We start from the raw sequence: 12,022 nt of genomic DNA, 5'->3' as shown, positions 1-12,022 counted from the left end.
TTATTTTGGATTGATTAACCAATTGAGTTGCGTCTTGGGGAATTCATAACCTATCTTTTTTTGGATGGTGAGAAAAACATGTAGTCACTACTAGACTGTGTGTATTATATAAACTTTACTTTCGTGTTATAGCCCACAAATCAAACAAGAGAGATATATAACATATGACAGTTTGGTAACAAGGTTTCAAGTTTGACTTCCTATGGAGCTGTCTTTTGGCTTTCTTGATTTGAGTCATTTAGGTGTGAACAATCTAAACTTGTTTACCTTCGTGTAGTCCTTTGTCAGTTAGAGTCACAAGATGAGCTTCACTCAAAGTATACTTTCAGTAGTGACTACAAATTTTCTCGTAAATTAAAGAACCTATGGTAGTATATATCTTGGTGTTTGAATTAATGGCTCAACACGTACAACGATTCAAATAATATTAGGATCCGGTTCGTGATTAATATGTAGGGATAATGGGATCTGATTGAATAACATAAGCTTAATTAATTATGAGGCAAATATATGATTCAAAGAATAGAGCAATTAAACAATAAATTATCAATGCATGGTTGGTACTAAGTAACTCAAGCCTCATGGAGAGGGTCAGGAATATTGTATTGAAAATTTGTGACGATCGCATGACGGTTTAGAATACTAATTGTGACAAAAAAAAATTTTAGTGTAATTCGAGAAATTTCTGATCTGCAAGACACCTCTCTATTGAAACCTAACTCTAGTACTACTTTTAAGCGAAATTCTCTTTTCTACTTCCCAGCTTTTATTACAGAATATAGGGAATTGAATGCACACCATTCCTTGCTGGCTAGAGATCTTTATATAGCCTTTCAAGAGATCCTTTATCTTTAATCCGTATGAGAATGTGATTTCCTACCTTGATTAATTGGAAAGTGTATTATGACTTTATATTGGTCTTTGGTTATTCTTTCTATTTTGATTGAGATTGAAATTTATATTTTTACCAACAATTTAAGACAACAAAATGATGAACCAACATGTATATTAATATATTCAGATTCACAATTTGTATTCTAAAGAAGGAAATACTATTTATATAATTAGATTGATTCATTGGAATACTAGATGGTTAGCCTGATTAAGCTTTTTGACATGTGTTGAAAAAAAAAATTTAGATGGTTGTTATAATAGACTCTTTTATCCAATTTTTTCAGTTAGCGAATAACTATTTATTTTATTTTCTCAAAAAAAAAACTATTTATTTTATCTTTTCACCCTATCAATTCATAAATTTATTTAATCTGGAATTGATTTGTTGAATTGTCTATCGATCCCTAGTGACCCTAGATCAAATTTTTTGACTCATCTTGAACCCATAACCTAAATTCCAAGAGATTCGATTTTAACATTAAAATATATCTTAATTTATATCCTCTTAATTCTATTAAGATACACTGGGACTAACAAGAAATAGTCAAAGTTTGAAAATGAAAGGTGAGTGAGGCATGTAAAGTCATGAAGAATTTTTGAAGTCAAATTAAAGTATAATCATAACGTATACGCGCTGTTACGTACAACTGTGGTCGTTAAGCAATGGAAGTTAATTGCATACGGCGGCGTTAGTTGATGGAAGTTTTGAACGTTAATTAGCTGTTACGTTGCTGCTCTCTTGGGATTACAGGTTGTACAGATGCTGCATTGCTGCATATATTATTATTATTATTATTATTATTATTATTATTATTATCATTATTATTATTATTTAGCCTAACCCATAAATTAAAATCATAGACCGACAAACTAAACATTATTGTGAGGTGATAAATAATTATTTATAATTATTGTAATACTATGAAATTAGTGCATTTTTGCTTTTCAATATACTATATTCAATAAAGCATGCATGTTAGTTTCGGTAGGTATGTTCATAAATGTTTTTTTTAAAAGCATTATAATGTCATGGCACCGTACTCCGAACTTAAAAGAATTATATGGATAATTCAATTTAAAAACATTAGAAAACCAAGCCATTTTACTTTATCACCTGTTTTCTTTATTAGTTATTACATGGCATATTGTAACCTCTTTTTTTTTCTTTTTTTTCTTTTTTTTGTTTACTTATTCTATTTATTATTTCTAAAGAAATAAGCAAAAACAAATGTGTACCAGTTATTTTTAATAAGTTAAACAACACATAGACATATAATTTGATATGTAATTGAATGATGTGTTTCATGTTAATATAAAATTTAAGCTATAGTTGAATATTATGAAGTTATAAGACAGCTCAATTGATCTAATAACTTACCTAAAAGTCCAACTAACTGACTAACTAATGGACAATCAAAGAGGCTTGTGCAACTTGAGGCCCTTAGCCCCTTAGCATAGCTAAAGATCTAGTACTAGAGGTGGGTGTCGGATAGATGGGTTGATTTATGTGACTTGAGAGTTGCCTAATCTCAACTATTATTGTTTTCTTCCAATCAAGCTTATAGTCACGTGGACCCTTTTGGTACTTATCATCATGGCCCTTAATCAACTTATTGTAATATAAATGGCCAGCCTAGTTGGTCCACGTCTAAAGGATCATCTTCCATTCACTAGTTTACCACTTTACTTGTATTCATCAAGCTTGTACTCATCTCAGCTTGGACAACTTTAATCTTCGTCACATCAATCAACTCGGCGTTTCACTTAGGAATACACCTACATCTCTTCACTTACTTTTATAGCATATCCTTAACCCTAATCTAATTTATGCTATTTGAAATATCCATTTATATTCATATATATATATATATATATATATGAATATACATCTCTCATTCTACTCATTACACAATAATTGAAATTTAGGTGTCATATTGATTTTAGAAAAGGAATACTATTGTTTTATAAAGAAAATAATATATAAATGATGTAAGGAGGATAACATTGATGAATGAGTGTATTTTTGTTTCCCCAAGTTGGGGTAGCATATATGCAGGCGGCCAGCCAGGAGAGATAAAAGACGAAGACGGCTAGCAGCTAACTAAAACAAGGAAGGTACTAGCATTTTTTTTAATTATAACTTAGGTGATCAGCTTAGTCGATCTTATGCTAAAATTATTGCTGAAGTAAATCGCAAGTCACACAATCAACTTATTGATTAAATTCTAGTCTTTATATATGTACAAAGATCCAATTCAGACCTTCTAACATCCTACTTTATAGAACTTCTCTCCTAGAGTCATTGCGAAGGGAAATCACGAACTGTGCAATCAACCTGCTGATCAAATCTTAATTTTTATAGGATCCAATTCAGACTTCATCAACATCCTAAGGAAGGCGCAACATTGTTGATGAGGCCAGGTTGTCGCATACACGTGATGTCCCCTTTCCACCCCAACATCTACACTTCAACGTCTGCCTATTACCACACCTCCCACATGTGGCCTCTCTATTTTTCTCCATATACAACGGGATTTTGCTTGCCCTGCCAGCTGGGATTTATTCTCCCCCACGTACCATCCATCTCTCGTGCACTTCCATTCAAATTAAGGATGGAACCCGGGAAAAGATGGGAGTAGGTACATTACAAGAAATATCATTAAATTAAAACTTTTTTTTTTTTGAGAAAAATTAAATTGAAACTTTTGTTTTGAAGACATTAAATTGAAACATTTAAATAATTAAATTGTAACTATTTAATTAGTTACTAAATCTGTAGGTATTAGATAATATAATTGAAATTACTAAGTTGTTCATAAAAATTACTAAACTTTGAAATCGTTAGTAGGCCAGGGATGGCTAAAACCATCATATATAATCATGTTAGTACAATTTGCATCTTTTTAACTTTAAATATGGCTTGGTGAATAATAATTTTACTTGCACCCCACCAAGAGATAGATTCATAAAATAGAAAAATAATAAACCCACCTGTGCAGCAAGTCAACAAAAATGACAGTAAAAAGAGACTTCGTGGCCAAATCTTTAACTTTGAGACCGCTTCATCTTACTAATTTGGCTAAAACTGTCCCATAATATATGACTAATCGCCAAAGTCCAAACCACTTACCAACACTATACAAGAGCTCATAAGTTTCCACTCTGACTTGGAGTGAGAAACCACCCTCAAGCTAATATAAGAATGCTTTCAGCATCTCATGAGTCCACATACATATCGACTAGGAGTCCCTCCTACTAAAGAGTAATGTTATATCCTCCTAAATTTAACTCTTAATTGTGTGACGCTACTTGATTTTATTTTCCTTTTATTGGTTACTATGTTTTCTTTTCTTATATAACTCATGAATAATAGGGTTAACTAATTGAAGACCAATGACCAATGAAAAGTTTTATTACCACATGAGGAAGTAAGCATAAGAATAATAAGAGATAAAGCCCGGGGGGAGCTTGATTGATTTCTCTGGGTAGATTATTGGCAAGAATAATTGGAAAAAATAAATTGTTATTAATTTAAACTAGACTCACATAGTCACTACATACAGTACCAATCATAAATTATTAAGGTTTGTTTGGTAGATACTAATTAATAACGCGTTAACATCTGACCATATAATGTATCAATATTTTCTCTACGCGTTGCATGTTCAGTTCTCTCACTCACCCTTTATATAACTCCATTAACGTCTCTCCGTGAACCTATACCCACCGGAATAACCAATGACTCCTAAAATGGTCGCCGGATTCCGGAGATCTCTTTCCTTCCCAAACCACCCCAATTCTTCATCATCTTCAAAGCCCAAGAAAACCTTCCACGTCAGATCCACCAGTCTCCCCTGCAGATCACACCCGTTGATTTCTCAGCTCAGGGACGACCTCAACGCGCTCATGGCCGCGTTGTCGCAAACCCGAACCTCCGCGTGGCTCTGCGACGCCTTGGCTCGCCTCAAAACCATCCACGAGTCCCTCGACGATCTCCTGCAGCTCCCCCAGACGCGCGAGTCCCTCCACGCGCACGCCGGCCTCGTCGAGAATCTTCTAGAAGACTTCCTCCGCTTCGTCGACGTGTACGGGATCTTCCAGACCATGATCCTGCGCGTGAAGGAGGAGCACCAAGCCGCCCACGTGGCCGTGCGGCGGAAAGACGCCGCGAAACTCGCTTCTTTCTCCAAGTCCATCAAGAATCTGGGGAAGGAGATGGAGAAACTGATTCCGAACTTGCAGTCCACCGCCACCGACAAATACCTCGTACTCCCCAAACAAGTGGTGGCCGTGCCGGACGGCGACGCCGAGGTGGTCGGGGTCATGAAAGACGCCGTGAAGGTGACCGTGATGGTCTCCACGGCTCTGTTCAACGGCCTTTCCGTGTCGTTCACGCTCCCGAAATCGTCTTCCCGGCGGTGGATTGTGGGGGCGAAGAAAGTGAACGTGGAGGAGGGGATTGAAGAGTTTAAAGAAATGGCGGCGCTGTGGGGACTGAGAAGAAAAGGAGAGGAAGAAGATGCGAAAATGGTGGCCAAGAGAATGCATGAGATGGAGGATTGCATTGGTGGGATTGAAAGTGGCGGTGAGAAAGTGTTTAGAAGTTTGATCAATGCTAGGGTTTCTTTGCTCAATGTATTCACACAATGACATTGAATTGATGAAGGAGAAGAAGAAGATGAAGATGATATATGATTCAATTACATTATACGTAAATTTTCAAATTTCTTTGTCTTGATTTGATATTGTTAATTACCATTCAAACTTTAATTTGCTTTGTCAATTCATCATCAATAGACAAGTCATGAAGAAAATAACTGAGAGGAAAATTAAAAGCTTTCGTTTATGATTGTGTACGTACAGCTAGTGACATCTTGTATTCTTGAATTTTTTTTTATGTACAAAAGAAAATGTTGAAAATTAATCTCAAGATCTCTATATCCGAATTGAGTTACACATTTTTTATGTTTTGTTCTATATATATAGAGAGAGTGTTAAGATCATATGAGATCACTCGTTTAGTTAAGATCGTGAGATCAGATCTTTTGCATCCATGTAATAATTTAATGGTATATATTGATTTAAGATTCTAAGTTGAAGTGTGTGCGAATGGTAATAAAATGTGTGCGAACTGTGATTAAGTGTATGCGAACGGTGATTAAATGTGTGCGAACGAAGTAGGTGTGTCAAACAATCTAAACCATTAAAATTTTTTAGATTGATGTACAAGATTTGATCTCAAATTATTTTAAGACAAAAACTTGTGTGAGACCGTCTCACCGTGAGACGGGTCGGATCGGATCGGGTCAAGATGTAAATGTAATACTTATACGCACAAATGTCATACTTATATGCTCAAATGTAATACTAATCAGGAATAAAAATTTTGTTATTTATAAGGGTAAATGTAATACTTTTATGTGAAAATACAATACTTTTACATTTCGATTTAAAAGTATTACATTTTTCCTCAAAAGTATTATATTTTCCTTTATAAGTAAGGAAAACTTGTCAACATTACTTAATATGGAAAAGTAATACTTTTTCTCTTATAACTAACAAAAATTGTATTCTTGATTAGTATTATATTTGAGCATATAAGTATGACATTTGCACATATAAGTGTGACATTTGCATGTTGCTTCGACCCGACCCGACCCGTCTCACGAATAGGGATCCGTGAGACGGTCTCACACAAGTGTGACTCTTATTTTAATGGTCTAGATTGATTAAGATTCCAAGTTGAAATGCGTGCGAACGGTAATTAAATGTGTGCGGACGACGTGTGTGTCAATCAATCTAGGTCATTAAAAAATATTACATGCACAAGATTACCTAAACAAGTGATCTCATTGGAACCCTACCATATATATATATATATACCCATACAAGCGTGCAGACATATCGTGATCATTGGATAAGCTCAGATCAACGGTGGAAAATCAATAAAAATGTGAAAAAACGTGATAACATTTTGGTAATCAATGATATGCTAATGCTTTTGAATATGCTTGGTGGTGCTTTGAGTCCAATGCACCATCAAGTATTTTCATGTGCAGTTGTGCACCACTCAAATACTTGAGCTTTTTGGATTATAGATACAAATCTTGTTTTTGTTGGTTGTTAACCAACGTAAATAGGGGTGTAAAACTCATTTTGTCACAAGGTACATCAACATGTTTAATAGATCGACCCGTCAACGAATTCAATAGACCTATTGGTACAACGGTACTATTAAACGGGTCTATTGAACCCACCGCATTTTTCAGCCCCTTGGTGGTGCACCACAAAAATATATACATGGTGCACAAAATTACATAAATGCTACAACATTTTATCCATTTTCTTTGATTTTCAACCACTTGGTGGTGAACCACAGACCATCGCTTAGTACACTGCAAACTAACGCTTAGCGCACCACAGACTTGCATTTTGTGCACCATAGAAATATACATGGTGTTAGATATCATTGTAGTCTAATGTTTAAATAAAGTCTACGAGAAATCCAACCTCATAGTAACGGAAGCGGAAGCGATGTTGATCTCTAGCTAGCCATAGTTGATATCCTCCAAGTTGTGTTGCCTCTTGTACGGTAGACCTGCAGAGTAACGTTAGCCGTTTTGTCTTATACTTGACTCAGAATCTTAGATGGTATATTGGTATTATTCTGAGTAGTATGAGTACCGTAAATTATATATGTTATATACTGTATATCCTATATAATATGCAAAAAATTACCAAAATGACATCACATTTTTCTCCTTTTCATTGATTTTCAAATGTAGATCTTAGCTCCTCCACTGGTCCAAACTTGACCACACGATCGCATGGGAGAAGGCCACCGCATCTGACTCAGTTTCTATATATATGGGAGGGTTCAAGTGAGAACACATCCCCTGCAAAAAGTGTGGACATATCTACACCCTCCATTTTAAGAAATCAAAATCTAAGAGCATAAGATCTTACCATTACTAAACTTTTAAGTTTATAATAATTATAAAATGAACTCCGTTCTCTTAAAAGTTTTCAATAATTATAAAATTCACCCCGTGTTATTTTTCCTAAAACCCAAACCATTGATGAAATCTGATGGCCGGCTAAGATCAATTCTCATAAACCCTAGTTCTCTAATCCAAATTATCACAATTGCTCTTTGTTATTAATTTTTCTATGCGAGTCACCAAGTCTGTGCCGTTGCTGTCGAATGCACATACGCAAGTGAAGAGGTTGGTTCAGTTTGGATTATTTTAGATTAAGAAATTTGAAATATGCATTGTTTCCTAGTTGTTACTTGAATTTGTTATGCCAGTGAGTTGTAACAACCTGTCAACTTTACAAACTATGGAAATCATGAACCAACGTTTTGTTCCAATGAGTTGTAACAACCTATCAACGTTACAAACTACGGAAATCATGAATCAACCTTTTGTTGCACTCGGAAGAGAAAAGGTTCTAAACGTATTACATTAACATATATCATAGGTGAAAAGATTTGGAATGAGAGACTGAATGGTAAAACAATTGAGAGGTTTCATGTTTTCTCTTTTGTTAAATGTGCTTGCTGGGAATTATGAAGGCTAGCTTCATGTTATCAAATGCATGTACAAGTGGTAATGTGGGTTTTGCAGTTCATAGATGTGGGTACTATGGCCTCTGGTAAAATGCTCATGTCAATTTCTGATTCCCAATTTGTCAATTTTTAATGTTTACATTTATATTGTATTGGCTTATACATCACCATCTGCTACGCAAAAATCTTTGTACACCATCATTGAGATTCAAATGCTAGATTAAGCAACAAATAGCTCAGCCTTTCCATCTATGAAGAGGCTCATGAACTCTTCACCATCAACAGTTTCCTTTTCGATTAGCAGTTGAGCAAGCTTGTGTAGGATGTCAATATGAGTTGTAATGATCTGCTTTGCCCTTGAGTATGCCCTTTCCACCAGCTCTCTCACCTCCGCGTCAACCACATCAGCAGTTGCCATGGAGTAGTCTTTCTGGGTCGACATCTGAAGTAGAAGAACGTTAACGTTAGGTGGCGTTTACAACTCTTTTTTTTTTCTTTCAGGTGTAACCCAGGGTTTCTACTGTCGGACACAATGACTGATCCCCTTGCTGACCTAAAGGAAAGATGTAATAGAAGGTTTACCTGTTGACCTAAGAACGGGTTTCCTCCAGGTCCACCGATGGCTATTTGTCCGATCTTCTTACTGAAGCCAAACCTCTCGACCATTTGTCTTGCCACCCGCGAAACTTGCATGAAGTCATTTGAGGCACCGGTTGTTACGTTGTCTTCTCCAAAGATAACCTCTTCAGCAACCCTGCAAATGAAAGGAAGGTTAGGAAGAGCCGAGGAGGTTTAATTTCTTCTTGTTTAGCAGATCGTATGTACTCGTTCATGAATGACGAAAGAAGGAAATTCCTATGAAGTAGCGCTAAGATGGTTTAACTGACCTTCCACCTAAGGCAACAGCCATCTGATTCTCCAAGTAACTTCTACTGTATAGCCCCGACTCGAGTCTTTCTTCACTTGGAGCAAAGAAGGTAAGACCACCAGCTTGGCCACGGGGAATGATGGAGATCTTGGCAACAGGATCATACTCAGGCATAAGTGCTCCGACTAAAGCATGCCCAGCCTCTGTTATCAAAACAAACACATTCAATATGGGATTACGATTACCATGCGTGAAACATATGAAAGAGGGGACTGAGAAACGCGGCAATGTGTTTTCATACCATGGTAAGCAACCAATTTTTTCTTCTCATCCGACACAACAGCATTTTTCTTCTCTGGGCCAGCGATTATTCTTTCTAACGCATCAGAGATCTCGTCTTTGCTTATTTCCTTAAGGTCACGCCTAGCTGCAAGGATGGCTGCTTCATTCATCAAATTTTGCAAATCAGCACCAGTAAAACCCGGTGTTCTCCTAGCAATTTTCTCAAAGTCCACATCCTTCGCAAGAGCCTTTCCTCTCGAATGCACCTGGCACGCAAAAGGTTTGAATGTAATAAAAGGAAATAACTATATCACTGCAGACGTTTTCCGACTATCAACATAGAGTACTATATTTAATTCATATACTATAATCTGAATTTCCCTTCAGCGATCTCATGGAACTTTACAAAAACCAACCAATCTATCAATGCTGTCAATTCACCCGAGGGAGCGAGGGATTCAATTACTCAAGTTCCAAGATAAAGCTAATCTACGGGCTTCATCAAAATCTAAGACTGTACAGCTATAGATACTTCATTCTAACAATGCCCCAATTCATGCCCACATAGGCAAGTGTCATCTACTTCCTACTTAGTTAGGTTTCAACAAAGATAACCTACACTTCTATTGCTACATGCTTCTAATTTCCAGTCTTCAACTAAGCAAAACATGATTAATTTGATGAAATTGAAAATGCACAATAAGGAGTAACATATAAGGCTATAACCATTGACCATAAGTTGAGTTCACTAACCTGAAGGATCCTCACTCTACCAGCAACATCAGGTCTGTCAACCGTGACCTGCCTATCGAACCTACCGGGCCTCAGCAATGCCGAATCAAGAACATCAGGCCTGTTAGTTGCTGCCAAAACTATGACCCCTGAATTGCCAGAGAACCCATCCATTTCAGTCAAGAGCTGATTAATAGTCTGCTCTCTTTCATCATTTCCACCCCCAAGCCCTGCTCCTCTCTGCCTTCCCACTGCATCAATCTCATCAATGAACACAATGCAGGGGGCTTTAGACTTGGCCTTCTCAAACAAATCCCTCACTCTGGAAGCCCCAACACCCACAAATAACTCCACAAACTCTGAAGCAGCACAAGAAAAGAATGGAACCCCAGCCTCACCAGCCACTGCTCTAGCCAAAAGGGTCTTCCCAGTTCCAGGTGGCCCAACCAAAAGACACCCTTTAGGGATTTTGGCACCCAGGGCAGTATATTTATCAGGGTTTTTCAAGAAATCTACCACTTCTTGCAATTCCAATTTGGCTTGATCAGCACCGGCTACATCAGCAAATGTAACCCCAGTCTCTGGCACCTCCTGGAACTTGGACTTGGACCGGCCAAAATCCATGGGCCCACCAAGCCCTCCCGGACCGCCGGGTCCTCCCTGAGCCCGCCGGAAAAGAAAGAAAAGCCCGGCAAAAGCAAGGAAAGGGAAAAGCAAATTCCCAATAAAACTGAACAGCCCATTTCCACCATCCCCCTCAGAAACCGATATATCAACCCCATTCATCGCCAAGATATCAATCAAATCCGGGTCATTGGGCACAATAACCGTGGCCCTCTTCCCGTCCACGGCGGTGAGCTGGAGGGCACTCCCATCTTTGCTAAACCGAACCCTCTCGACCTTCCCCTTCTTCACAGCATTCAAGAACTCACTGTACCGCCACTGAGACCCCTCAGGGAGGTCCGAAGCGGGCTGGGCCTGGGGTTTGGGGGCATTCAAGACAACATTTTGGGAAAACGGCGACGCATTAGAGGCAGTGGGCTGGGGAATTTCCGCTTGAATTTCAGTGGGCGGAGCAGCAGGGGTAGCGTTATCAAGCGCAATTGCTTGTGGAGCAATAGAAGAGAACAAAAGAGCAGCAAGAGTGGCCTTTGAAGAAAGACCCTTGAAGCTATCTAGCTTCGATTCCTTGCTGAGAGATTGTGGGGCTAAAAATCTCCTCCTGGAGTGGAATTGGAGGTGTTTGGTGGTGGTTTTGGGGGTTGGGGGTGAAGTGAAGATCTGCGTTCCACCCAAGAAACTCGAGGAGAGCAGAGATTTGGTTGTGGACGCCATGATTCGCTTCAATTCTGAAAGTTCCTCAAGAATTGGGAAGAAAGGATGCTTGATATTTATGAGGGAATTGAGAATGATTTGTTCATCAAACGTAAGCCATAGGTTTGGATGTAGCTTGGGTTGCTTCTACGTGTACTAAATGCTATCCAGTGACTCCTTAGATTATTTCATTGTTTGGAAAATTCCACAGCAATGGCACGCTGGCACAATACTGTGATTGTATTTTGATTTTCTTTTTTATAATTAAAAAAAATTGATAACTTTTTAACAGAAGTGATATATCCTCTTCAAAAAAAAAAAAAAAAAAAAAAAAAAAAAAAAAAAAAAAAAAAAAAAAAAAA

At 37.6% G+C, this 12,022-nt stretch overlaps 3 protein-coding genes across 3 annotated transcripts in view; 1 reads left to right on the top strand and 2 right to left on the bottom strand.

The window, feature by feature from the left end:
- The window catches only part of LOC116006675 (HMG1/2-like protein), a 111,077-nt gene that overhangs the window by 51,163 nt on the left and 47,892 nt on the right, over positions 1 to 12,022 (bottom strand). The window lies entirely within an intron of this gene.
- Positions 4,548 to 5,818, top strand: LOC116006673. Its single transcript, XM_031247139.1, has one exon. It carries the CDS (start codon positions 4,633 to 4,635, stop codon positions 5,542 to 5,544), a length of 912 nt encoding a protein of 303 aa, XP_031102999.1. The 5' UTR covers positions 4,548 to 4,632; the 3' UTR covers positions 5,545 to 5,818.
- Positions 8,549 to 11,681, bottom strand: LOC116006669 (ATP-dependent zinc metalloprotease FTSH, chloroplastic). The gene is made up of 5 exons (XM_031247134.1): positions 10,368 to 11,681; positions 9,634 to 9,880; positions 9,352 to 9,535; positions 9,047 to 9,218; positions 8,549 to 8,906 (listed from the first exon to the last, which is right to left on the bottom strand). Exons 1-5 carry the CDS (start codon positions 11,679 to 11,681, stop codon positions 8,685 to 8,687), a joined length of 2,139 nt encoding a protein of 712 aa, XP_031102994.1. The 3' UTR covers positions 8,549 to 8,684.

This window comes from Ipomoea triloba, chromosome 15, assembly GCF_003576645.1.
Source record: "Ipomoea triloba cultivar NCNSP0323 chromosome 15, ASM357664v1".
NCBI lineage: Eukaryota > Viridiplantae > Streptophyta > Magnoliopsida > Solanales > Convolvulaceae > Ipomoea > Ipomoea triloba.
Note: the sequence above shows the minus strand (reverse complement) of the source record. Positions and strands in the feature narration are given on the sequence as shown.

Bases quoted from the DNA above. Each gene is read 5' to 3' on its own strand.
- LOC116006669 (XM_031247134.1), bottom strand. From the start codon at position 11,681: ATGGCGTCCACAACCAAATCTCTGCTCTCCTCGAGTTTCTTGGGTGGA. The intron at 9,219-9,351 runs GTCAGTTAAACC...TTTCATTTGCAG, and splicing joins GCTGTTGCCTTAGGTGGAAG to GGTTGCTGAAGAGGTTATCT. The intron at 8,907-9,046 runs GTAAACCTTCTA...CTTCTACTTCAG, and splicing joins ACCCGTTCTTAGGTCAACAG to ATGTCGACCCAGAAAGACTA.
- LOC116006673 (XM_031247139.1), top strand. From the start codon at position 4,633: ATGACTCCTAAAATGGTCGCCGGATTCCGGAGATCTCTTTCCTTCCCA.